This window comes from Tursiops truncatus, chromosome 20, assembly GCF_011762595.2.
Source record: "Tursiops truncatus isolate mTurTru1 chromosome 20, mTurTru1.mat.Y, whole genome shotgun sequence".
Lineage (NCBI taxonomy): Eukaryota > Metazoa > Chordata > Mammalia > Artiodactyla > Delphinidae > Tursiops > Tursiops truncatus.
In genome coordinates, this window is record NC_047053.1 from 50262117 (window position 1) to 50288486 (window position 26370).

At 54.4% G+C, this 26370-nt stretch overlaps 1 protein-coding gene across 1 annotated transcript in view; it reads right to left on the bottom strand.

Annotated features, from left to right (window-relative positions):
• The window catches only part of MGAT5B (alpha-1,6-mannosylglycoprotein 6-beta-N-acetylglucosaminyltransferase B), a 67625-nt gene that overhangs the window by 23047 nt on the left and 18208 nt on the right, over positions 1-26370 (bottom strand). The window contains exons 4-9 of the mRNA XM_033847391.2: positions 20501-20616; positions 19896-19969; positions 18701-18871; positions 17699-17863; positions 16818-16987; positions 299-430 (exon numbers count right to left, since the gene is read on the bottom strand). Of these exons, the coding sequence (XP_033703282.1) occupies positions 299-430; positions 16818-16987; positions 17699-17863; positions 18701-18871; positions 19896-19969; positions 20501-20616 (828 nt within the window). The remainder of the gene's footprint in view (positions 1-298; positions 431-16817; positions 16988-17698; positions 17864-18700; positions 18872-19895; positions 19970-20500; positions 20617-26370) is intronic.

Below are 26370 nucleotides of genomic sequence, written 5' to 3' on the forward strand. Positions count from 1 at the left end.
TCCCCTCCACCACTCCCTGCAATTCCTCTGCCCCCTCCATCTGGATCAGCTCTGACCCTGCCCCCCAGCCTGTCCAGCAGCGCAGGGGCCTGGATCGCCTGGCTGTGGTTTATTAATTGTCATCTGAGTCAGCCTTAGTCAGGAGGCAGAGCTGTCAGAGAAGGAAGGCAGTGGGGGAGGGGAGCCTTCTCTCCACCGCGGAACCTGGGAAAGTGCAATCCCCCACCTTGGGGACCAGCCGGCAGCCAGACCCAGGGGGCTGCCATGGGCCATCACCACAGTCCCGCTGCCCTCTCACCGGTACTTCTTGAAGGAGAGTCCCATGTGCTGCTTCATCTGCTGCAGGCCGTGGTAGTCGGTGTAGATGAGGTCGAAAGGCAGGGGCATGGTGAGCGGGCAGTTCCCCCGGCCTGGCGGCACCCCTAAGTTACTGAGAGAAGAACCCTTCAGAGTCTGAGCCCCGAGAGGGACCCACAGACAGCAAAAAGCCCTCTTCCCAAACAGGCTTGCCTTGGGGGAACCTGGAGCCCACCCTTGTTCCTATAGCCCAGAATAAGTGGCGGGGAGAACACTGTAAAGGAAAGTGAGGTCAGTGCATGAATCCTGGCGAACTCTTGGAGAGGAAGCAAACAGGGCAGCCATGTACGGTTGTATAGGTTTTTCACTGCACAAGAGACTCCAACGAGGGGCAAATGGGACTGAGATCCAGCCCCGGCTAGCTTGCCAAGACTGTTCCTGGCCTGGGCTACCTGCCAGAAGGAAAGAGCACCTTCTGTTAATTTGCACAAACTTGATCCCTGCAGGGCTGTGTCCACCCAGAGGGGGCACCTGCACCCAATGTTCACAAGGTGCCATCAACACCTGCCGAGGTCCCCAGCGCAGCTTCAGCATCTGTTAGCGGCTGAAGGGTCCCCAAACCTGTGCCCCGTGCTGCTGACTGGCTCCTGGCCCACGGAGATGCCTAGCCCTGCCCCACAGGCAGACCCTGCCTGCTGGGTCACTTACTCGCAGGCTTTCATACGGGAACAGGGCTGCCACTGGTGACCCAGGTGGAGACTTTGGAGCATCTCACTGGAGCCTGAAGGACACGGCCTCCCATCTGCCCAGTCCACCTCCCTGGAGACGGGCTCAAAGCCCCCTGCCTGGCCCCCACAGTGCCAGCGTGAACTTTGTCCTGGATGTCCCTGCCCACCATCCGGGAGCCTTTGCTAAGCCTGACTACACACCCGCTGCAGAGATGATGCGGCTTTCAGATGAATGACTCAGTCAGTCTGTACTGAGCGGCTGAGCCAGGCAGAGAGTAGTGTCGGCCCCCAGGGAAGCCCCCCAGCAGCTGCCCACCTCCCCCATTCCCGCCTCCCTCGGATTCGTGGTCCAGATGTTGGAAGGCATCCGTGAGACCTCCCAGTGAGCCCCTTCAGGGATCCACATGGCAAAAGGCCACAGTTATCATCAGTTCCCTGGGTCGCCTCTCCAGCTCCTTGAGACAATTCAAGCCATGTGGGAAAGTAGCACCTGGACGCCTCTGCACTATCGAGCGCACATTCAGCAAGACACCCACAGAGGCTCGGTAAACACCGTCCGCTGAGCAAACTGCCCTAACGCGGCCTTTTCAGCGATGTTGATGATAACCTGATGACAAGGCCATGATGGAAAGATGTCACGGGGAGCTTCGGGTGACGGGGATCAAGGCATCAGGGGTTGGTCTGTGGCCGGCAGAGAAGGGCATGCCCTCCCCCCGCCAGCGCACCCAGCCTCACGCAGCTCCCCCACGCTGGCTCCCCCAGTGGTAGAACCTTTGCTGCTAAGTGGGGAGAGAGGAGTGCAAAAATCTTATAACCATTTTCTCCCCGTTTCTTATCTATAAACTTAAAAATGGCCAAGCACCCCCCCACCCCTGTCTCCACCCGTCCAACCCTCCAACGAGCCCCTCTTTCCAACCAGACGGCCACACAGGATTCTCAAACCCAGGGCTTCTCAGGCAGGACGTGCTTATTCAGCTTTTCTGCTGAATTACTCAGAAAGCAAAGGGGAATAAGCCCAGGACCCCAGGGGTCTGGGGCCATCACAGGAAACAGTTCCCACAGCCTGGAGACTTCATGCACTATTTGGTGGTATTTTTAAGTGGTGAGCAGGCTTTACATTCTCCTCTGTAGGATCCCTGTTTTCTTTCCAGTGTGGCTGCCTCCCACAGCCCAAAGCCCTCCAGTCAGACGGAGCATCATTTCTGCCCTGGGCTACAGAAGCTCCGGGTTTAGGACAGACCCTGGTCCCCCTCCCCACTTCCTCCACTCAATTGAGAACCAAAAATAGAAAGACAAGGTGATGATTCCTCTTGCAGAAGTGAGGAAGCGGGTGGCTGCTCCTCCCTCATGGAATCTGGGTCTGGGAAAATTAAGACGATTCTGAAAATACAAACCGTAGGTGGGTCTAGTTGCTGCTACCTGCACCAGTCACATGCTTGATTTTCCCACACTGCCTTTCTGGCTGGTTACCAGGCAACATGTTGTCCCTCTGTGGCCATGGGTGGTGCCAACAGAGTCATGGGCGCTTCCTCTGGTTGCCTCAACCCTGACCCCACCCCTGGCCCCAGACCCAGACACCAGGGCCACTGAGAGGCCAGATAAGCAAGTCACAGCCCTCTCCTGGGAAAATGACCCCACACTGACTTCCTAGAGCCTGTGTCGTCTTCCTCACCTTCATGGCTACCATTTTGAACACAGGCACCATTCTACGTGCTTTCAACTCATCGATTCTTCAATTCCTTTCATCTGGGCAGCTACCCTATGAGATCAGACCCATTCCCATCCTGCTCCCCTCTTTACAGATTAGGAAACAGAGAGGTTTAGTCATTTACCCAGGATCATACAGCCAGGAAGGCGTGGAGCTGGGATTGGAGCCCAGGCAGTGGGCTCCAGCGCCCACACTCCCACCCACTGAGCTCTCCTTCCTCCCCAGGGCCACCGGGCATCAGACAGCACAATGGTGGGTCACTGGACCACAGTGACATCCTGAAATTGGAGCCCCGGGCTGCCAGCAGAGATTGGGCCCCAGTCCCAGTTTTGTTGCTAACTTTGGAGGGGCCACTAGCCTCTAGGGATTTCATTTTTCTCATCAGCAAAAGACAAATAGAAATGCCTACCTTGGGCTTCCCTGGTGGCGCAGTGGTTGAGAGTCCGCCTGCCGAGGCAGGGGACGCGGGTTTGTGCCCCGGACCGGGGGGATCCCGCGTGCCGCGGAGCGGCTGGGCCCATGAGCCATGGCCGCTGAGCCTGCGTGTCCGGAGCCTGTGCTCCGCAACAGGAGAGGCCACAGCAGTGAGAGGCCCATGTACCGCAAAAAAAAAAAAAAAAAAAAGCCTACCTCACGGGGCTCCTGGTAGGATCGAGTGGGGCAAGGAGAGTGAAGGTTCCGTTGATTATTATTACTTTAGTCATCAGGTTCACCTTCTGAATTTCCAAATCCGGCAACTCCTTACCCCATCCCCACACCCAACACACACACGCCTCACTTAAGGTCACGGTCATTTTTCAGCTGGAATCTTGAGATAATTTCCTCTCCATTCTGCCTCCCTCCTCTCTTGCCTGACTCTTTTCTAGAGAGATCTTTCCATGATGTCAACCTGGTCAGTCATCCCTGGCTCCATCCGATCCTTTCCAGAGACTTCTCACCTCCTGTTCCTGGACTCAAACCTTGCCTCCTCCTCCAGGAAGCCCTCCTTGGACCTCTGGTCAGAGTGAGACGCCCTTCTCCCTCGATCCCCCTGCCCCAGCATCCCACTCCCCTCCCCACCATCCCTCTGCACTGCCCTGAGTCACCTGCTCACAACCAGGGCCCCTCCAGGGCAGGGCCAGGTTATCTTTGAAAGCCCAGAGCTGGGACAGGATCTGACCCAATAAGTACTGTTGTGTTCATGAACGAATTCACAAGGTAATGAACCATGGGAACCCGCCATCCCCCCACCCCTGGAAGAACTGGTTTAAAGGTTGAAAATATGGTCAAGAAAAGCATGTTAGGAGAGAGGGGGTGGGTGAGTGAGAGGGGCCCAGGGCTGATGGGCGTCGCCGAGGGTTATTAGCTGAGTAGCCTCCTGGCCTGGACTGGACACAAGTGGCCCCACGGGTCCCAAAAGGACATCACAGCAGGAAGAAGAGGAGGAGAGACAAATTGGTCCAGAGACGGCAGGTCCTCTTCCCAGGAGGAGTTAACAAAGAGACCCACAGTCCCCCCAGCCCTAGAAAACAAAGATTTTCAATTCACGGTGACTTCACTGGAAATGTGTCTGAAGCTTCCTCACTACTCTTGTCACAAGGAATCTTAGCTCGTCCCGAGGACAGCACAGGGGGTCAGCCGAGGGGAGAGGGGGCTGTGGTTTTATCACTTGTAATTTAAGTTCACTTTTATGGGCAATTTTACTCTAAGTGGTTGGTTGGAGCAGTGACATGAATTGAAAAATGCTGTCTCTTGACAACCTTCAGACAAAGGTGCCCAGGGAGGCTCAGCTGTACAATTCCACCTTCCGTGCTGACTCCTCAAAAGGCCCCTGTCCAGACATTTTCCTAATTCCAATGTCAAGTTCACTTCTCTTCCGACTCTTAGCCCAGGACTGTGTCGGGAGGGGCTCACAGAGCCTCCCCACCCCCATGGCCCTGGTGACAGGGGGTCAAGCAGCACAAAGGGGCTTCAGATGCACCCACTTAGCCTCCCCTGCCCGCCCACTACCACCCACAATGCTTGGGAAGTTTCCGTGGAATTGCCAAATTGGGTGGTTGGAATGAATTTCCAAATGTCCCCAGGCCACCTGAGTGGGAGTCTAAATACAGATGAAGGGGCTGGGGGAAGGAGTGATCTAGGGAAAAAGAGCCTTTCTGCAGGTCACCTGGTCGTCTGGTCCCAGTGCCCAACCCAGATTAATCCACCCTTGAAAGCCAACCTGTCAGGGGCAGTGGGGGGTGGGGACTTAGGGTTTAATGGGGACCGTTTCAGTCTGGGGAGGGGAAAAGGCTCGAGATGGATGGTGGGGATGGCTGTACAACCCTGTGAACGAACCTAACGTCACTGAACCGCACACGGTTAAGATGGTAAATTTTACGTTGTACGTACTTTACTACGATTTTTTTTTAAGAGCCAAAACCAAACTGTCCACACTCACGGTTCCGTGCCCAGACGCACAAGTACACGCCCAGCACTCTGTCTCCCAAAGGCACCCGTGTCCCCATTTCTCCAGGGCCCCCCACGATGTAGGGGCTCAGCAAAGAGCCAAAGCAGGGTGACTGTTACTCTTTGCTAAAAGATCAGAAGGTGAATGAGCAAATGGGACAAGGCAGAGAAAAAAATATAATCTACGCCCAAAAGAAAACAAAAACGAACCTCAGCTAGGAATCAAAATGCTGAGTTCCACACGGTGAAGAGCAGCCCTGGGCGCAAAGCTGCAGCATGAGCTCGCTGGGTGACCTCGCGCAGACACGGAATCGCTCTGGTGTCCACCTCCGCTCCCATTCCATGACACATGGACAAACCTCCACGGCTCCTTCTAGGCTAAAAATTCTCCAGTTTTATTTCTCCCTGTGCCTTTGGTCTGTGGCTAGAAATAATCTCTCCAGGTAGTGCTCAAATTCTGGAACAAACTATTCTCTCTCCCTCTCTGTCTTCTCTGTGTGGGATGGACCTAATTAAAAAGAATCCTACAAAGCCTCAAAGATCTTTGCCTCCAGGCGCTAAGTGCCCGTGGGGAACTTCAGCTTCCCTGGTTCCATCTCATTACTGGGAGCACCCCACCTGGGCAGCCCAGGACCCTTGTCTCCTCTGGGGCCTGCTAGCCCTCTGACCCCGTCCGGTGCCCACCCCTTGAGCACTAAGGCATTGACCCCGTCTCTCTCTCACGGCCATTGTTAGAGCGGCTGCCGCCCCTTCCCCAGAGCGTGAGGACCACAGAGAAATAAACCCAGAAAGTTAACTGGCCTTCTAACGAGCTGCTTTAGCAGGTAGGTTAGGATCACTAACAAGGAAGGAATTAAATTCTCCTGCAGGGTTTTCTTCTCTTGCCCAGCCTGAGCTGACCTTCCTGAGCCAACGAAAGCAGCCTTGCGAAGCCCTCACGATGGGCTCACCCGCAGCTTCCGTCTCCTGAAAAGGCAGGTGTCCCAGGGCCCTCGGAGGGTCAGGGATCACAGCTAAAGAGAACGGTCAGGTCCCCAGTGGAGTCAGGGCTCAGAGGAAAAGGGAGTTCAAAGGAAAAGCCACTCCTTGGCCAAAGCCCAAAGGAAACACAGGCAGGAGGATTCGGAAATGGAACTGGGCGGCCGGCACTGGGCGGCCCGCACTGGGCCTGTGGTCCAAAGCCGACACTTTCTTCCCCAGCGTTCCCTCCTCGTAAGCAAACTCAGGGCTAAAAATATGGCTGCTGCTCCCAGGAGAGCCGGGTGAAATGACAGACTCATTCTTCCAGCTCGCTGGGGGCCGCCGGGCAGGGAACACGTCCCTCTGGCTGTCCCCTGCCTCCTTCCCCCATTTATGTAACAATGCACGTGAACGCTGCGCGTGAATCAAGGCTTCTCTCGTCCAAGCCAGGATTTCAGTGAAGGTGGCTCTCAGGCCCGGGTGCAGGTGAGGGTCACTGAAGCCCGTGTCGGCTCTTGATGGCCAGGTCGGTCCCAGAGGTGCCACCTCTTCGCTCTGGGGTGGGGCCTGCCACTGGGATGTTGGTTTTCAGTTCTTCTGGGGATTCTCAGGTCCTAGGGGCCCTCGCTGTTCTATCCAGTTCCACAAACCTTTGTGAGGAACCAACCCATGGAGGAAACAAAGATGGGTGAGACTCTGCTCTCAGTCCCACTGGAACAAGCCCCGTGGGGGACTCAGGTTAAAGAAAAGACACAGCCCTGGAGTGCCGCCACGAACCGTAGGGTAATCTGGGTCCGTTCCAGAACAGTCTGGCTCCCAAGATAAATCCTCTCTTGCCCAGGGGCCCTTTTATGATTTCGGGGAAGTCAGAAGGAGTGCTAGGGGTTATTCGTACCATCCTATGCTTCTGCCAGCTTCATTAGGAATGAAAAGAGTCCCAGGCCGGCCCTGCCCCTGCTCTGAGCCCAGACAGTGGAGTTTTATCCCTCCTGTGGGGGGTACTTCAGTCTCCAGGAAGTTCATCCCACTGTCCGCCTTCCACCTCTCCAGCCGCCATGGGACAAGACCTCCCCTTGCTCAGGACCCCACCTCTGTTTACAAGAACACATGGCTCCTCAGATTTGAAGATGTACTGATGCCTCCCTCCCGCCGCCCCCCGGAAGGAATCCCACCTCCTTAGCAACTTCCTTCAAAAGCCTTCAGAAGCCACCCCTCCTCTTCATTTCTTCTCTGACTCCCCCCAAGTTCTCCCCACCCCACTTGGGTTGCGTGGACCTTTCCTGAGGGCCTGTGATTTCTTTTAAATCACTCTTCCTTTACAACCTCCCAGCCCCAGTGTGGACCAGGCCGGAGCTGGAAAAGGCGCCTCGGCCACTACATCCGTGAGGTCACACTTTCGGGCCAAGGTCAAGGCTTAGGGGCCTTGATTTGCAAGAGACAGACTCCCACTCTTTGTGGCTCAGAGCAGCGTGGAGGGGGAGGTGCAGGGAATCATCCCTCCTGGATCCCGGGGAAGGATGAAAGGCAGGGACCAGTGAGGCTCCTTGGAACCCAAGGAGGAAGAAGGCAAAAGAAGGGAGAGGCGGGAATTCCCTGGCGGTCCAGTGGTTAGGACTTCACGCTTCCATTGCAGGAGGCATGGGTTCGATCCCTGGTCTGGGAACTAAGATCCTGCAAGCCACGTGGCACAGCCAAAAAAGCAAATAAACAAACAAACCAGAAGGGAGAGGGGATGCAGTGTTTTAGTGTAAATTAGTCATTTGCCTCTCACGCCTCCTCTGGGAATAGGTGGGGGAGAAAGAACCACTGTGTCCAGGGTCTGCTAAGCGCCAAGCAGATGCTGGATGCAGCTCTTCCCCCCCGTTCGGATTGAACAACAAAATATTTTGAGCATCCAGAAAGTTATAGAAAATAATACAATGATATAATGAGTATCTGTGCTCCCACTTCCCAGCCTTGTCAAGTCATAAGATTTTGCCATATTTGGTTGAAATCTCTTTGTTAAGGGCTAACACAGCACAAATCCGGGGCGGCCTTCAGGGTGTTCTGGTCTCGTCCACTCTCCTCACACCTCCCACCCCCTCCACCTCACTCCCAGCAGATGTTCATCCCTCCTACAACAAAGATAAAATAAAAAGCATCAGTGGGCACGATGCAACCCCTGCCTCCATCCCTGTAGCCCCATCTCGGTGCCCCCACCACATCCTGCCTCTTCTTCCTCCTGGGGGCCATCCTCTTGGGCCACCATGCATGATACTATCTTCCCTCCTGTGGCTTCAACTCCTCCTTCTCCTCCTCCTTCACACCAGCATTTAAACATGCTTACAACTCTCCCATCTTGAAAAATAAACATGCAAAACCCTGTTATGGGTTGAATTGTATTCTCCCCAAAAGATGTTGAAGTCCTAGCCCCAGTATCTGGGATGTGACTCATTTGGAAATGGTCTTTGCAGATGGTCAAGTTAAGGTGAGGTCATTAGTGCCCTCACAAGAAGGGGAAATTGGACACAGAGACAGACACGATAGAAGGAAGATGGTGTGAAGACACTGGGAGAAGACAGACATCTAGAAGCTGAGGAAAGCTTGAGGCTCCCAGCATCTAGAAGAGGCATGGAACAGTCTTCCACCAGCCTCAGGAGGAACCAACCCTGCCGACACCTTGATTTCGGACTTCTGGCCTCCAGAACTGGAAGACAATAATCCCCCAGTTTGTGGTACTTTGTTTCAGCAGCCCCAAGAAACTCACACACCATCTACGACTCCACTGTCCCCGCACTTCTCTTTCTCTCTCCTCCCGCTCACAGCTCAACTCCTTGGAGAAGAAGCTAACTCGCTGCTGGTTTCCTCAGCAGCCCCCTCATTCCACAACCCACAAATTTCTGGCTTCTGTCCCCACAACTCAACCAAAATGGCTCTTTCTAGGGTTGACAATGACGTCCAGGTGACCAAATGCCGGGGACATTTTGCAGTCTCCTTCTTAGTTTTTGTGAGCATGTGACATCATTGGCCACACCCTCCTTCTAGAAGCATCTTCTCCATGGGTGCCCACTCCTTCTCAGTCCCTCTGCCAGCACCTCTCTCCCCAAGAAGCCTTTCAGTGTTGCTGTTTCTTAAGGCTTTGCTCTCAGGCCTCTTCCCCTATCACTTGGCAATTTTATTCACGCGTGTGTTCAGTTACCAGCGGCCTCCGAGATGCTGTCTCCATTCTGAGCCCCCGCAGCCCATCACTCAGCTGCCTCCACGTGGGCACCTCTAATTCGACGTGTCTAAACCCAGATTCAAGGTCTTCCCCATGTGCCCCCCAAAATCAGTGCTCTTCTCTTCTCTCCCCTCCCCCCACTCCAGAGAATGGTAGCACCATCCCCCCAGTGGCTGCCTTAAGCTGGCTAGTTCAGGCCAGTTTGAGCCAGTCACAGACAGATCTGAATGGGTTCAAACCCTGAGGCCTGCCTGGACTGGCTCCTCAGAGGGTTTACTGGCTGCAGCTTGGTCAAGCTGGGCTGAGCACGAGGGACAGGATGTGGTCCCAGCCTCTGTCATTCTCCGGGGACCCTCCCCAGTATTTCCCTTGAACAAACACTGAACAAACAAAAATGCCAGGAGACCGATTTCCACAGGGGCCGGGGCTACACAGCCGAGCTTCCCATCCTCGTCCTCCTTATTTAAACATTCTCCTCTCAAACTTTCATTATTTTCCAGTTAAGTCAACTAATTTTCTACTAAACCCAATTTCACTCATGGAGGGAGGAAGAGCTTGGTAATTTTTCCTCATGCCAATGTACTATTAATGATGCTTGAAATTACGCAGATAAAATGGGTGAGCACAGCCAATTCTGGGCAGGCAGGAAGGGAAAGGCTTCACTTTAAAATGCCCACCGTGGATCCGGGCATCCACGAGGATGTCTCAGATGCAGCTGACGGGAGCTCTGGCTTCATCTCTCCTCCCGTCTCACGCGCAAGGCACGGGCGGGACTGTCTGACATGCCCAAGCTGCAGTCTGATCAGGGCCCATTGTCCCTGCACGCCACCGCTCTCACCCCGGAAACAACTAGCAGCAGCAAAGCCAGATGTGGGTTCTGTGCATTGCCCCAAACATCACTCCAGTGAGTCGGTTAATTAAAACACCAAAACACGAGGAGCAGAGAAAAGCGGCTCATCCGTCCGGCCTCGTCGTTGAGTCAGTGGCCAAGACATCTGCCATGAACACCTGTGAATAAACTGCACAAATGTACAGGCGGCATCTTGGTCCTGCGGTCTTCCCCACGAGGGGCATTTTGCCAGCCCAGGGAGACGCTCTATGGCAGGACCCAAGCTGCGACTCTCAGAATTCGGATTACCTTCACATCCCGTTGACCTGTTTTCACGTTACCCTGGTGCCACCTGCATGCAACAGCTCCACAAGGCTGGGAGGTGGGGTCCGCAGATGATCCCGCCTCCCGCAGAACCCACGGCAGTGCCATGCCTGTATTCATTGGTATCTCTGCCCACAAACCCTTTCTAGGTTCAAATGGTCACCGTCTTGTTATGGGTTGCACTGTGCACCCCTCGCCACACCCCCAAAACCCCAGAATGTGACCTTATTTGGAGGTAGAGCCTTTACAGAGGTGACCAAGTTGAAATAAGGTCATTAGTGTAGGTCCTGATCTGATATGACTGGTGTCCTTATAAGAAGGGGAAAATTGGACCCAGACACATACACAGAGAGAATGCCATGTGCAGATAAAGGCGAAGATGGAGGTGATGCTTCCACAGGCCAACCAACACCAAAGATCGCCAACAACCGCCAGAAGCTATGGGAGAGGCCTGAGACAGGTCCTCCTTCACCCCCTCAGAACCAAGCAACCCTGCCAACACCTTGATCTCGGACTTCCGGCCTCCAGAACTAGGAGACAATACACTTCTGTTGTTTAAACCCCCCCAGTCTGTGGTACTTTGTTATGGCAACTTTAGCAAACTAAATCACATCTGTATTTTAATCTCCACTCAAGGAAAGGCCTGCATGTACGCAGCGTCCGGGTGGTCCCAGCAAAGAATCAGTTTGAGGAGCTCATAGCCCCAGCCGACAGCTGTCACCAGGAAAGGGCGTGGCATGAAGTACACTCCAGGGCAGAGGTTCGCACGGATGTCCTGGGTGGGCTGCGAGAGGCCCCGCTACCTGGGCCACCTCCAAGGAGTACCTGCCTGGCCTGCCCCTCCACTTGACCCCGACCCTGCAACCAAGGGCAACATTGGTGCTTCTGAGTGTGCAAATGCAGGCTCGGGAGGAAGCCACACATCTTTAAGGCGCTGAGCCCTTACCCCAGGCCCTAATCCTACTTCTCGGGACCATGCACACATTCTGCAATGTCCTAACCCCACAGCTATCCTGCTACCCAGACTTGGGGCGGGGCGGGGGGGCATTGAAAAGCCACAGCCTCAACTTTCCTACTTCCCAACCGTCACTGCTCATTAGATCGTACATTGCCTGGGGGAGCTTTGAAGACTTGATACCCGGCGCCAGCCCAGATCACTTAAATCAGAGACGCCAAGAGTGGGTCCAAAGGTCGGTGTATTTCTAAGGCAGCTTGGCTACAGCCAGGGTTAAGAATCGCACCTGAAACGAATTCCAGCACAGCGGGCGTGGCTAATTTTATAGATACAAGCGTGCTGTCTCCTGCGGAAGGTGGTTTTCTTTTTTTCAATTTTTATTCGTTTAGTTGTTTTAAATTGTACCTGCTAACAGATTTAGAAAGAGTCTTCCTGAGGCTGTTTCCTGAGGTGACTGAGCTGTTTACACAGTTCTGCCCTGTCTGGGCAAGAGTCTTTGCTTGTACCTACACCCCACAGGGAGCCAAGGGCAGAGCTGTCTGGGCACAGCCTTGGGCCTCTGCCCCTTTAACACACTGCCAAGCGGAGGTGGGGCGACCTCTCCCTAGATCCCCTGCTTCTGGGAATTTCAGACCCGTACAGGCTTGGCGGGAAGTGACACACTGGTGGAAAGATATGGATTCTCTGTGGGGTGTGTGCGTGTGTGCATTGGGGGTGTGCGTGTGTGCATGTGTGTGCCATGGGCTGCATGTCATGCACGGGGTATGTGCGTGTCCATGTGCAAGGGTGTGTGTTTGCATGTGTGTGGAGGCGTGCGCCCATGTGCAGGGGTGTGCAGGGGTGTGCATGCGTGGGGTGTGCACATACAGGGGTGTGCATGTGTGGTTGTGTACAGGGGCGTGCACGCACGCACGTGGGTGCATGTGTGGAGTGAAAGAAATGGCAGCAGGGGCATATTTCAGACTCTGGCACTTTTCACCAGGGCCTCACTTTCAGGGCCTCCCAAGTGCAGTGACCCCCATCTTCACCGCTCGGGCCCTGTGATGGGCAAAAGCAACCTCACTGACCATAGGCTCAGCTCCAGCCGGGCCAGGGTGGCCAGAGGAAGAGGAAGTGCTCTGGGCAGGTAAAGACTCAGGGTCCAGGTTGCAAGAGGAGACACCCCAGCACGGGCTGAGAAGCAGAACAGCTGAGTTAAATTCCTGCCTCTTAGGGAGACTTGCCATAACCTGCTCTCTCTCACGGAAGGACAGAAGGACGGTTCTCTAAGTGTGATGTTGGGCTGTCCAAATGCACGGGAGCCTTCCCATTCCCTGAGGGAGCAGTAAAGGAAGGAAGTTCTCACCTCTCTGGCCCCAGAAGATGCACGGTCAGAAGGGAGGAATCCAGCTCAGCGCTGTTTGATAAACGTGAGTTCATCTAACCCTTGAGGTGGAGCTGGGTCCGTGGTGTTGACAGAAGGATGCTTCACACTGACAGAGGACTTGTATGTGGCAGAGTCTGGGATGAGGGCTCTGAACAGTCCCCACCCCCAGGATTCTTCCCACTGCATCTTGGGGTCTCTGGTGACCCAGGGGACAAGGGTCCCCCGACCCTTGCCTGCTGTTCTGCCTGAGGCAGGTCTGGCTTCCCACGGCACTGGCAGTGCCATCCTAAGTGGCCTAAGACCTCTTTGGTGTCCCACACCTCGGGTCCCTTTTCTCCTCCCTCCCCATGCCCCCACCCCACCCCATCTGAGTTTCCCCGTAGGAAGCTTTGAGGCCAGGGAGAGATGCCTCTTTTCATTATTTGCAAATGTTAGCTGCCTCTGCAGTGCTCTGCTCCACACACAGTGTAGACACATCTCCTGAGCCCTCGGATCGGGGGGAGCAGGGCCGGGCACAGCTCAGCGAGCAGCAGTGCGCTCTGGTGGGCAGCGAGAGGGCACACCGCTCTGAAATGGCCCGCACAGTGGCAACAGCTTGTCTGACGACGAAATGCCACAGGGATGTGCCGGTTCCCTCTCCCGGCACCGGGTAGCTAGTTTGACGGTTCAGCACCGGCATATGGGGACAGCTCCCGGCCTAGTTCCTTCCCACTCTGGTGACATTCAAACAGATGGGGCAGAGGTGCCGTTTCAAGGCGGCACCTCTTTCCCCAGAACCTGCTGCCCCCTCCCCACCGCCGACCTGGGATGGGCCTCACAACGCTGCCACAACCATGCAGCCCCTTCGTCGGTCCCTGTCGCCTTCTCCCCCTTCAAAGCGGACCCTCTTCCACATGCACACTTACATGTTCCGTTCCCCTCTGAAGACACTTACCATCTTTACTAGGCCTACTGGAGACAAGCGCATCAACTTAAAAGGATGACTCCAGAGGGGTGAATTTCAAGCCATGGGGATGTAAACCTTCAAAGCACACCCCAGTCTCAGCCTCCCTCTCCCCCTACGCTCTCTCCGACTGAGGTCACAAGAAGTTCTACCTGAGTCACTGGCAGACTTTAAGCCTCAGGGGAGAACTGCAGAGGCTGATTAGCTGCCCGAGACCAGCGCCCCCTGGGCCCTGTCGACCTAGGAGTGTCGATGGCTCTGTCCCCATCAGCATCCTCCTCTCTCCAACACTTCCACGCTATACAGCACCAGCACTCGTGGTCGGGACAAAATGCCAATCAGAAAAAGAGAAAGACTTCTAGAACCAACAGACCATCCGGCTGGTGGGAGGGCTCTGGAGCGGAATCACATTCTAGCTTGAAAACCACCTGAGAGTAAGTTGATGGGCTGATGGAGAAAAGTTCATTTGCAGGCGAACAACTCAGAGGCCTTCCTTAGTTATGCCCTGGCACAAAGTGAAGACAATCTTATCCCAATGCCAGTGAAAGGAACAGACATTCACCAAGCACAAAATCCCAAGCCGTAAAGGAAATATTTGATAACTTTGATTACATTAAAATTAAGACCTTCTGTTCCTTAAAACAAAACAAAACAAAAGACCATAAAGCAATTACAAAGACAAGCCACAAATTAGCCTTCGAGGATTTTAAAACACATATCCTATACACAGGATTTATACCCATAATATATAAAGAACTCCTCCAACTCAATATGGAAAAGACAAACACGGCAGAAAAGTGAGCAAATGACGTGAAGTGGCATTTCATCAAGAGGAAACAAGGAGGGCCAAAAATATAACCAACTGCTCAGCCTCATCAGCTGTCAGGGATACAAGTTAAGACCATAACAAGATACTACAACACTACTCCACACCCCTAACGAGAAAGTCCGATAACACTAAATGCAGGTAAGAATGTATCCCACTGGGAACCTACACACGCTAGGACTGGACTGGTACAGTCACTTAGGAAAACAGTTGGCATTTTCTTGTCAAGCTGAATTTTCAGACACCCTAAGTCCCAGCAACTGTGCACCAAAGTCTATACCAAAGAAAAAACTCAGTCTATACCCAAGAGAAACTCTGATCCAAGGACACCAGGTGACATGTACAAAATGTCCACCACAGCATCATTCAAAATAACTTGGAAAGGACTCCCCTGGGGGTGCAGTGGTTAAGAATCCGCCTGCCAATGCAGAGGACACGGGTTCGATCCCTGGTCTGGGAAGATCCCACATGAAGCGGAGCAACTAAGTCCGTGCGCCACAACTACTGAGCCTGTGCTCTAGAGCCCGCATGCTGCAACTACTGAGCCCGTGGGCTGCAGCTACTGAAGCCCACATGCCTAGAGCCTGTGCTCCGCAACAAGAGAAGCCACCATAGTGAGAAGCCCACACACCACAATGAAGAGTAGCCCCCGCTCGCCACAACTAGAGAAAGACCACACAACGGAAGACCCAATGCAGCCAAAAAAGTAAATAAAATTTAAAAAAATAATAACTCGTAAAAACAGGGGAAAATGTCCACAGACAGGAAAAAGTGATAAATAATTATAGTACATTCGCACAATGGAATATCATACAGCACTGAACATGAATGAAATAGGGCTACAGGCAGCAATGTGGAGAAATCTTTAAAACCTAATAATAGGTGGAGAAAACAAGTCTTGGAGGCTACAGACAGCAGATGTCATTTTTACAGAGCTCAAACCAAATGAAAATAAGGGCTTCCCTGGTGGCACAGTGGTTGAGAGTCCGCCTGCCGATGCAGGGGACACGGGTTCCTGTCCCGGTCCGGGAAGATCCCACATGCCGCGGAGCGGCTGGGCCCGTGAGCCATGGCCGCTGAGCCTGCGCGTCCAGAGCCTGTGCTCTGCAGCAGGAGAGGCCACAACAGTGAGAGGCCCGCGTACCGCAAAAAAAAAAAGAAAAGAAAAAGAAAATAAAACTAAACAATATATTATTTATTGATACATGAATTTGAAAAAAAACAACTAATTTTTTTTAAAAAAAGCAAAAGAGGGACTTCCCTGGCAGTCCAGGTGTTAGGACTCTGAGCTGCCACTGCAAGGGGCAGGGGTTTGATCCCTGGTCAGGGAACTAAGATCCCACATGCCGCACGGCCAGCCAAAATAAATAAATATATAAATAATAAAAAGCAAAAGAATGATAAACACAAAATCCAAGTTCCAGGTTTCCTCCAGGGCCGGGGCGGGGGTGGGGGTGGGGGGTGGCGGGCAGGACAGAGGGATGGGCAAGAGGAGTCCCAGGCGAACATGAGAGCCCTGGTAACATTCTCATTCTAAAGGTGGGTGGCAGAACCACGGGCGATCACTCCATTCTTGTACTTCATGACATACGGTACATATATTTTTGTATGTATCAAATATCATATAATAAATATTATTAAATAAAAGAAGAAAAATCTTACGTATTTCTACATCCCACAGATACAGTGGTTAAAATAAACCTCATCACACACACACACACACACACACACACACACACACACACACACACACACACACAATCCTACCCACTCTAACCACTAGTCTCCCACCTCCAACAATACCAGAGGGACCCTGGAAAGGCAAGCACTGGAAGGGGTAGGCATCGCCGGCCCACCTCACCACCCTCCAGGTCTTCCTGGCCCCCAACCCCCAGAACAGGCCCAGGAAGGAGCCCCGTTCCAGAAGAGGCCCCCTGAGGCTGTACCAAGTCCACCAGGACAGCAGGCAGAGGGGACCCCATCTGCGCGACATGGCTCAACTCCACAAGCCAGTAGTGGTCAGTCCCTGAGCACAAACAGTAGCCCCGAGATGGAGACCAGGACCCTGTTTGAACAGCACTACGCAAATACACTCGCTTGGTGCAGTCCCCAAAATGACTAGGCATCAGCGATGAGGACGGAAGGGCAGGAGGCAGACTGAGCAGCCGGAGGAGGGAATTAGGAATGTCTCCATCCGACAAGCTCCCGGGCGACGAGGGACTCCCCTTCCTCCCCTCCGCTTCCCCGGCACTCACCTCTGCAGCTCCTTCAGGGACACCGTGACCCGGAGGCCATGGCCCAGGACGTAGAGAGCAGCCAGGATGTCTGCCCACTGCACCATCTCCCCCAGCGGCCCGCCCTTCAGCACCCGCGGGCTGAACACATCCCCAGACTCCTCCGTCAGGAAGCCAATGTGGACAAGGACCTGGTTGTTGGGGGGGGGAGGGCACAAAGGATCAGCACAGAGAAGCAGCAGCCCTCAGCCCTGCCGCCCCAGGGGGACCCGGCCAGCGGAAGACACTGTGTCCAGGCTGTGCCTGGAAGGGCGCTTTCTGGCACCAGAGCACAGCGGAGGGGCCAAGGGGCAGAGTGACCTCGCTGGAGACACAGGTGAACAAGACAGTCACATCCTGCCCTCTGGGCGCTTACATTCCAGATGGAAGAGGTAGACAACAGTAAACACAGACAAGAGATAATTTCATGAAATGATAAGGACTCTGAAAGAAATAAACAGGGTGATGAGAGAGTCAGGTAAATATTTATTGCATGGATGGATGGATGGACAGACAGATGGACGAACCAATGAACCAAGGAACTTCCCCCAAACAGGCTACATTATTCCCAACATTCCAGGCAAATGCCATGACTCTTCTGCCTGACAAAAACAAGATGTCTACAGACTGCAGGACTCCTAAGGCGGAGGGGGTGTCACTCCGCCCCAAACATGAAAAGGGCCAGGGCTACCGCATGCATCTATCCAGACTCTGCCTCCCCCTGCCCGCGGCTCAAATTCCAACAAATGCAATCAAACTTTTGTAAGGGTAGACCCCGTGTCTACTTGGCAGCCTGAGGCCCTGAGCTCCCTTCCTAAGCTCTCTGAGCTCAGCTCCTTCAATGCACATAGAGGATAAGGTACCTGCTTCTGGTCCCGCCGGGCGCCCCCCAGCTTCTGCGCCAGGCGCTGGGCAGCCAGTGCCCACTGGGCCGTGAGCCGCTTGGTACGTTTCTTCATGAAGATTAGAGACTCCTTCCCGCTGCCCATCAGCTCCAGGAGGTGGGATAGATTGCTCCGGAAAACTGCCTGGAGGAGGGTCCAGACCTCAGTTCTCTAATCCTCCACCCAGCAGCCACGACACCGCCATTACCCACTGCCCTGGGCACAGGGGCTGGCACCTTCCCCGTGAGGCTGGGCCTGTTCTAGCTTCTCCACCTTTTTCCGTTTTCTTGTTTTCTGTTTTTATTTTTTGGCTGCGACCGCCCAGCCTATGGGATCTTAGTTCCCTGACCAGGGATCAAATCCACACCCCCTGCATTGGAAGCGCGGAGTCTTAACCACTGGACCGCCAGGGAAGTCCCTCCCACTTTTTCTGAGAGGCCCACCAGTCCCCACAGTCAGGGAGCCCAGCTCTCCTCCCCCCAACACTCACTCCCCAGCCACATTGGTCTGTCCCAGCCCAGCTCCAATCAGCCACCCGTCCCGAGCCCTTCGTGAGCGGGTCAGCTATGACAGTTCCCAGGATCCCAGCCGCGACAAGGAAGCAGTAGGTAGTGGTCGGAGCCGGGGCTCCAAGGGCAGGGAAGCCAGGCCGCCCTTCAGTGGAGCCAGAGTAACTATATGCCTTGAAGAAGTTAACTCAGCTCTCCAGACCTCAGATCCGTCATCTATTAAATGCGATTGCATAAGGACAAATAAAGTGGCACACAGGAAGTCCTCGATGAGTGACAGCTATTATTACCATTATTCCAGTCCATTAAGGGGGCACCTCCAGGGCCCCAGCCTGCCCCTTAAGCAGCCTCGGCTTGCAGCATCCTGCAGAAGTCGGGACGGGCACCCGCAGGCTGGCGAGCTGGGAGCAGCCCACCCACCTGGCAGAGCTGGCTGGCAGCCCCGTGCCGGCCACTCACCTCCCACACCTACCTGGACTTTGGGGAGGGGCTTGCGGGCTCTCTGGGTGGCCGTCCGGTTCCTCCAGGGCAGCGGGGGACAGAACCACTCGACCTCACTGAGGTAGACGAGGAAGGAGCACTCGGTGCCGTCCACCCCGAAGAAGGCGTAGCAGGGGTCAGAGGTCCAGCGGGCACGCATCCACTGTGGAGAGGGCCAGCCTGGGCCAAGGAGCCAGCGCCAGCCCCGTGCGCACCCTCGGTGAGCCCCTGCATGCATGTCCCTGGGGACCCCGAGGTCCCCCAGGACAGGGTCTCCGGGGCCCACCCTAAAGACGCAGCAAGGCTAGAAGCAGAGAAGAGAGACTAGACCGGGGCCCTAGGACCCAGCCCTGTGTCCTGGCTGCTGAGAGCCTCAGGGAAGGCCAGACAGGACCACCATCGCCCAGGCCCAGAAAGAGAAGGGCCCTGGGGGAATGAGGCCAGTCCAGGACACATGCGGCCAAGGTTCCAGGGGCAACAGTGGAGGTGCAGCAGCTCAGGGCCTGGCTGGTCCCTCTTCCTTTGTCCTCCGCCCGTAACCAAGAGCAGGGTTCAGCTGAAGCCAAGGTCAGGGAGCAGCCTCTGAGGGGGGCCAGGGCTGCGGCCAGGGCAGGACTCATCCACAGTGACCCCCACCTGGTCCCCAAGGAAGGGGTCTGCAGTGCCAACACCCCACGCTCTTAGGGATTTCAGCACCAGTGAGGGGGCTGGCTTTTATGCCTGTGGACTGGCTCCCCGGATGGACAGACTTCATGCAGCCAGAGGTGGGACCCTGGAGGCGGGGACAGGGAGAGGGTCTCTCCCTCCAGCTGGTCAGCTGGGCCGGGAGGGAGGGGGAGAGAGAATGAGGTCCACATCGTGTCTGAATTTGTTGGGAATCAGGCTGCTGGTGGTACCATACGTATACTCAATAGTTCGCCTGCTGTAAGAAAGTACTGAAAACCCTGCAACGTGAGCCATCCTGGCACATTTGGGTTGGTGCCCCAGGCAGATGGCCCAAGCAGAGAAGTGGTTTCCCTGAGGCGGGCCTCTGCCAGCTAGTGCCAGGTTCTGAGTCCAGAGGTCAGGCAGAGAGGCCCTTGATGGGGGATATCCCTGCCAGGAGCAGAACCGCAGAGCTAATCTGGGGTATGGCCCCCGCGGAGGAGGCGCCCCCGGTCATCCCCAGCCCCAGGCCCAGGCCTCACCTCTACCTTCCCTGAGCAGTCAGGGAACTTGGGGTCGCTGGGTGCCTCACACTGGTCCCGCCGGCCTTCAGACACTGCAGGGAGAGAAGGTCACCTTGCTGAGGACCTGGGTCCAACGAGGAGCGCGGTAGAGAAAGCGTGAGGCAGGTGGGCTGGTCTGGGGTGGGGCAGTGCAGGAGCCCACTCTGCCCTTGGCCTGAGTTTTCTCCCCTGAAAGGCCACCGCCAGGGGGTCCCTGTGCCTGGGGTTCCCCCTCTTCCAATGCTCCCACCCTCCTGAGGGGGTTCAGAACCAGTGCGGAGCTGGTCTGAATGGCTACGAACCAGCTTTCTGGACGGGCAGACCTCGGGCATCCACCCAAATGTACTCCTGACTTTTTGACGGGGGCAGAGGTAGGGCCTCCCAGCCTGATGCCCCCACATCAAGAGGAATGGAAGGGGCCGCCCAGGGACGGTGGGGTGAACCCTGAGGCACCCCGCTGAGAGCCAGACACAGGGCCCCCGGGAGCCTGGGCAGCTGCCGTGGGGAGAAATCAGGGCCCCACCCCGGACGTCCCACCCTGTACTCTGGCCTCCTGGGAGTAGAGGGGTGCCCCCGGCCCCCACCCTTGCCGTGCAGGAGCAGGCTGTGGCGCAGGATCTGGTCCACCTTCACGGCGATGTCCGAGACGTTCTGGGCTATGGCCTGGATCCGCTCCATGAGGCCGGCCCCGGGGGGTAGCCTAAGTGGGAGAAGCCAGGGTGAGCCTGCCGCGATCTCCTTCCCGGGCAGGGCAGGCCTCAGCCTGCCAGCAAAGGCAGCAGGACTGCAGGGCCCCCGGCACCCAGACACCGCCCTGCCCCAAACGGAAAGGTAGCGATGGGTAAAGTCAGGCCAGGAAATGGAGCCGCTGCTGCCCCAGCCCGGGCTGGAGGGGCTCGCTAACCATCAACGGACCCACGTGGCATTCATCTGGGAAAGCCCACATCTGCCGGTGCCAGGCGTGTCTGCACACGTGTGAAGGGCAGTGCCTGAGGCTGACATGGGCAGAGGAATTCCATTCAAGAGCCTGGACGAGATCTGTCTAGGGATCTCCAGGTGGTGGAGGCCCTTTTCCTGAGCACAGCCGGCTGCCCTGAGTCTGTTTTCTCTATTTTCTCCCAGAGGAATTGTATCTTGCCAAAGTAAATTCCACCCAGAGCAGCCTGGGGACTTGCCAACTATTAAACCTCTAGTAAATTACTGTTGGGTTCCCAAGAATGAATTCTTCCCAGGATCTTAAATGAGTTTACTGCCATAAACATCATGGCCCTCCACCTCATCAATACTCGTGCTGCCTTTATTTTTGGAGAATTTATTTCCTGGTGTTGATTACTACTCCCCTCTCAGAGAAGTTTATTAGACATCAGATGCAGTATTTATCTCATTGCCGAAACTTCTATTGAGACAGATCCCGCTTGGCTGGCACGTGGGTCTCGGAGCAAGGAAGGCTCTGGAGGCCCTTCTCCAAGAAGCTGCTCACTTTTTCTGAAGACGATAATTCCAATTCCTTTGATTTTCCCCACCTCCTCTGGCTCCGCAGGCCCCGTTTAAGCTCCATTTATCCCTTTACAAGGACTTTGTTGTAAGGTCTTTATTGCCACACATAATGAGAATTATACGAAGGAGGATTTTTCCAACCTGGGCTCCTCTGGGGTCTGTAAACCCCATCTCTCACCAGAGGAGGCAGAGTGGTGCCCCTCCTTGGCCACCTGGCCCCTCGGGCCGCCCCCCGCCCCCCCTACCTCTACCTTCTGTAAGGCGAGGAAGGGCGTGGCCCCATCCACAGAGAAAGGCAACTGGTATGGGAGACACGGAGGTGGGGGTGGGGACACAAGGCAGAGGTGACAGGAAGGGGGTGACAGACGAGCCGTCCACACACATATACACATGTACACACACACACACACACATGTGCACACACAGTCCAGTCCACTCTCTCCAAACTATAATGGAAAATGGCATTGCCTTTTATTCACTTCCTGCTGTAACAAATGACCATGTACTGGGGGGGCTTAAAGCAACACAAACGTCTTCTCTCACACTTCTGGAGGCCAGAAGTCTGAAATCAAGCTGTCGACAGGGTTGGTTCCTCCCGGAGGCCCTGAGGGAGCATCTGTCCCAGCTTCTGGCTGGGACCAGCGGTCCTCCGCGTTCCTGGGCTAGTAGACACATTACCCCAGTCTCCTCCGCCTCTGTTTTCACTGTCTTCACTTGGCCTTCTTCTGTGTGTATCCGAATTTCCTCTCCTTATAGGGACACCAGTCATTGGATCAGGGCCTACCCTGATCCAGTACGACCTCCTCTTAATTTGATTACATCTGCCAAGACCCCATTTCCAAATAAGATCATATTCATAGGTACCGGGGGTTAGAAGGTCAACGTATCCCTTTGGAAGATACAATTCAACCTTCAACAACCTTCTATGAAATTACAAATAAGAATGAGCAAAGACATATAAGAGGATGTTTCTTTTGCTCAAGAAAGTCCTCAGGCAGGAAGTAGCAATATTTCTCCTTGGTCTTCAGATTGTCAAGGAATGCTATAGGGAAGAGAACAGTCAGTTCATCTCCAATTTACAGTGACACACAAGGAGATGAGCTGAAGCTCTGCCTCTTATGAGCTGTGTGACCCTGGGCAAGTCACTTAGCCTCTCTGTGCCTCCGGCTCTCATCTTTTAAAATGGAGGAGAAAGGAACTTCCCTGGTGGTCCAGTGGTTAGGACTCTGCACTTTCACTGAAGGGGGCCCGGGTTCGATCTCTGGTCAGGGAACTAAGATCCTGCAAGCTGTGCACACGGCCAAAATTAAAAATAAATAAAAATTTTAAAATAAATAAAAAATCAAATAAAATGGAGGAGATAGCGGCCCCTCCCTCATAGCACTGGGGGGACTCAGTGAGGAAAGGAGTAAGGCACACAGGACAGCAATGCCTGCCTGAAAGCAGCCCTGCCTGTGTTAGCCATCATTATTGTGCAGGTGGGGTTGGAGCTGCAGCAGAAGGGATTTGGGCTGGACCATTGTTTCCCAACCTTTTCTCATTATCACCCCCTTAAGGAGCCTTTTTAGACATTGTTTCCCCTTCTCACCCTCCCCCCTTGAAATGTCAACTCCACGGTATTCTGCAGATCTGTTTACACACTATAGCCTGTGGAGGGCCACAAACCATCGTAGTAGCGAAAATTACAAGAGCCAATTTTCACCCTTCAGGGGGTGATACGCACCCATTGACAATGCCTGGGCTACAGCAGAGAAGGAACGTGATGACTGTGATGACCTTGGTGTCCATTGGGCTCTGAAATAAATTCTGAATGAGGGTCGTGGAATGCTTTCCCCACTGACCTCCAGGGACAGGATGGACAGTGCACTGCCTGGAAGGAGCATTTTGGTGATGGAGGGAGGCGGCCACAGGGCAGAAGGCCAGACCTGACAGCTGCTGGGTCAGGGCTGGCCCAGAGCACGGGCAGCTGAGGCCCAACAGGAGGGGCTCCCAGGTGGAGACGGACTGGGTGCCCTCCAGCTTCTAACCAGAGACCTTAGGGCACAAGTTACCCCTGTGTGGGACCAGTGGGGGTCCTGCCAGGTCCCTGGAAACTTTGGAAGGGATCCCACCTCACTTCAAGCCTTCCTGAAGTCACCTCTCCGTCCAGGCTCTGCTCCATCCACCTCTCTGGGCACCACCATGCCTGGGGGTGGCTATGAGTGGCTGGTTTAAAACCCCCAAAAGAGTCGTGCGCCTTCAAGAACAGGGATTTGCTTTCATAAGTGGATCCTGGTACTGCCCCACACGGGCCACATGCCCAGAGCTCCATCACTGTGCTGGGTTGAATAGTGTCCCCCCAAAATTCACATCTACCTGGAGCCTCAGGATGTGACCTTATTTGGAAATAGGGTCACTGCAGAGGTAATTAGTTAAGATGAGGTCACACTGGAGGAGGGTGGCCCTAAGTTCAGTTACTGGTGCCCTTATAAGAAGGCCGTGTGGAGACACCCAGGGAGAAGGAAGCCATGTGACGATGGAAGCAGAGACTGGAGTGATGTGTCTACAAGCCAGGGACACGTGAAGCCACCAGAAGCTGGAAGAGGCAAGGAAGGATCCTCCCCTGGAGACTTCAGAAGGAGTGAGGCCCTACTAGCCCTAGGAAACGAAACACAATCACCATCTGCAGAATTGAGGGAAAACGGCTTTTAATCCACTACAGAAAAAGAGCCCAGGTTCTCCTGCCACCCTGCTGTCAGGAACATCTTATCTCCCACCCATCCTCCTCTTGCAGAAGTCCAGCCTCCATCTTGCTGCTCCTTTCATGGGAGATGAAGAGCCACGGGGGGCGGGGGAGCCCTTGACTCCTCACACTTCTAGGTCCATGACTCTCCACATTATTCGGAGACTTATTGGACCAAGAAAGGGCCCCAGAGTCTGAGGTCTTGGATTCAAGTCCTGGTTCCACTGGAGAGCTGTGTGACCTTGGGCAAGTTATCTAACCTCTCTGAACCCCTTTGATTTATAACCCTGTATATGAGGGTTAGCTCATATAAAATCTGAATAATCTCAACTACCTCACAGAGTGATTAACTGCAAGGATTAAACATGAGGCTGACTGTCAGGTGCTCAGCATACAGTAAATGCTCAAAAAATGCTTGAGATGCTTTTCTTTTACTCCCTACCTATAGTGGTCAGCCCATCCCTGAGAGGAAGTCTCATAAGTCTAACTACGGAGCAAAGCAATTTACTTTTGGGGAGATTCAGCAATTTTCATCTGATAAGCATTTTTTGCATAAAACGTATCACCAGCCCTGGCTTTAAAACAGTGCAGATGGCATCTGTCTGATTTAACAAGTTCAACTTGTTCAAAACAGAATTACTTGGCGTCACTATTATTATACTGGACTTAGCATTTGCACAGCACTTTCTGTTTTCAAATAATATAGGATTAGGCTTCTCTCCCTGGGAAGCTTTTTTTAAAATGACAATCAAAGAAGATGTCCCGCAGCACATCTATGACTTGGGAAATGCTTCCGTGGAAAAGAAAAAGGGGGGATGGATTGGGGAGACGGTGTGCAGCTGCCTGCAGCTAACAGTGTTGTCACCATGGGGTCAGGGTGGTGGCGGGGCTGGCTTCCCCATCAGGCCCAGGCAGTTCAGTACCAGGGCCCATAGTGCTTTTAGGGGTCCACGAAAGTGTTTCCATTTCTTTAAACATCGGGAAACAATTGCAGGTCAAAGAAAAGGTTTTAATATGTAATGTTACTATATTCATCTTTCTGCCAATGCAGTCATAAAATATTATTTTGCTATTGGTTAAACTGTGTCCCCCCCGGTCCCACCCAAGTTTGCCCAGGGGCTCAGCCTTGCGCTGTCCCCCTCCAGGCCCGGGACTCTGTAGGTGCCTGGGCTCCAGGCTGAGGCAGGTTTGGCCCAGGCCTTGCACTTCCTCCAGTAGCAAAAGGTTCTTCCTGAACCAGTGTGGGAGGGGCCCCACAAGCACCCCAGCAAGAGGAGTGAGGTTCTCTGGCCCCAACCTATAACCTGTAGGTGCCAGGCCGGGGCAGAAAAGCTGGGGACATTCTGCATTATCACGCCAGCCCTAAGGGTCCAGCCATCCTCTCAGCCTGGTGAAGATTCCACCTCGCACCCCTCCCCCACCAATGTGATAGTCACGTGGTTGCCCGGCTCTCAGCACCAAGGGGCAGTGCAGACAAGGCAGGCAGGCTCGGCCCCCTCCAGCCCTGAGACCTGGGCCAGTCCTTTTCCTGTCTGAGCCCAGTTCCCTCAGATCTGTCAAATGTAGACCTGAATAGGATCTTCTTCATTGGGCCGCTGGCCAAGGTCAAAGTTCATAATATGTACCCAGTAGGGGGTAGCCGCTTTTACTATTCTCATCATTAATCATTATTACTGCTACTTCAGTTAGCTCTGAAACTGGCCCAGAGAAGGTAAAACGATTTCCCAACGTTGCACTGCAGGCGAGACTCAGACACTGGTGCTCTGGACCAGCCCTGCTCCCTCCCACTGTATTTGCAAAATAACTAAACATGCTCGGACTGTGAGCCCTGGGCCCCTGTGCACACATACTAAGTACCAGGCGTTCCACCAAAATGATCAATTCTTACTTGGAAAGTAAAAGAAGGCCAAGACAGGCCCCTGGTCACCCGCCCACCCCGCTCCTCAGCCCCAGGGAGCCTCCCTGGGGTATTCGAAGCGTTCATGGTTCTCTAAATCCTCAAACACCTATCTGAGCATTCCTCACTCGCAATGACAGATGGGCCACCAGCCCCTCCTGCTCAGGCGTAAGTGGCTTCCTAGAGCCAGCCGGCCTCCAAGGTGCAGCCAGCCTCTGAGCACTGGCCCAGGGTCCCCTGAAGAAGCAACCAACACCACAGGCCACCCACCGGCCTCAGGACACCCTGCTCCCTCCACCACCCAGGGCCAGGTGTCAGGGGTCAGAGCCAAGCCGGGA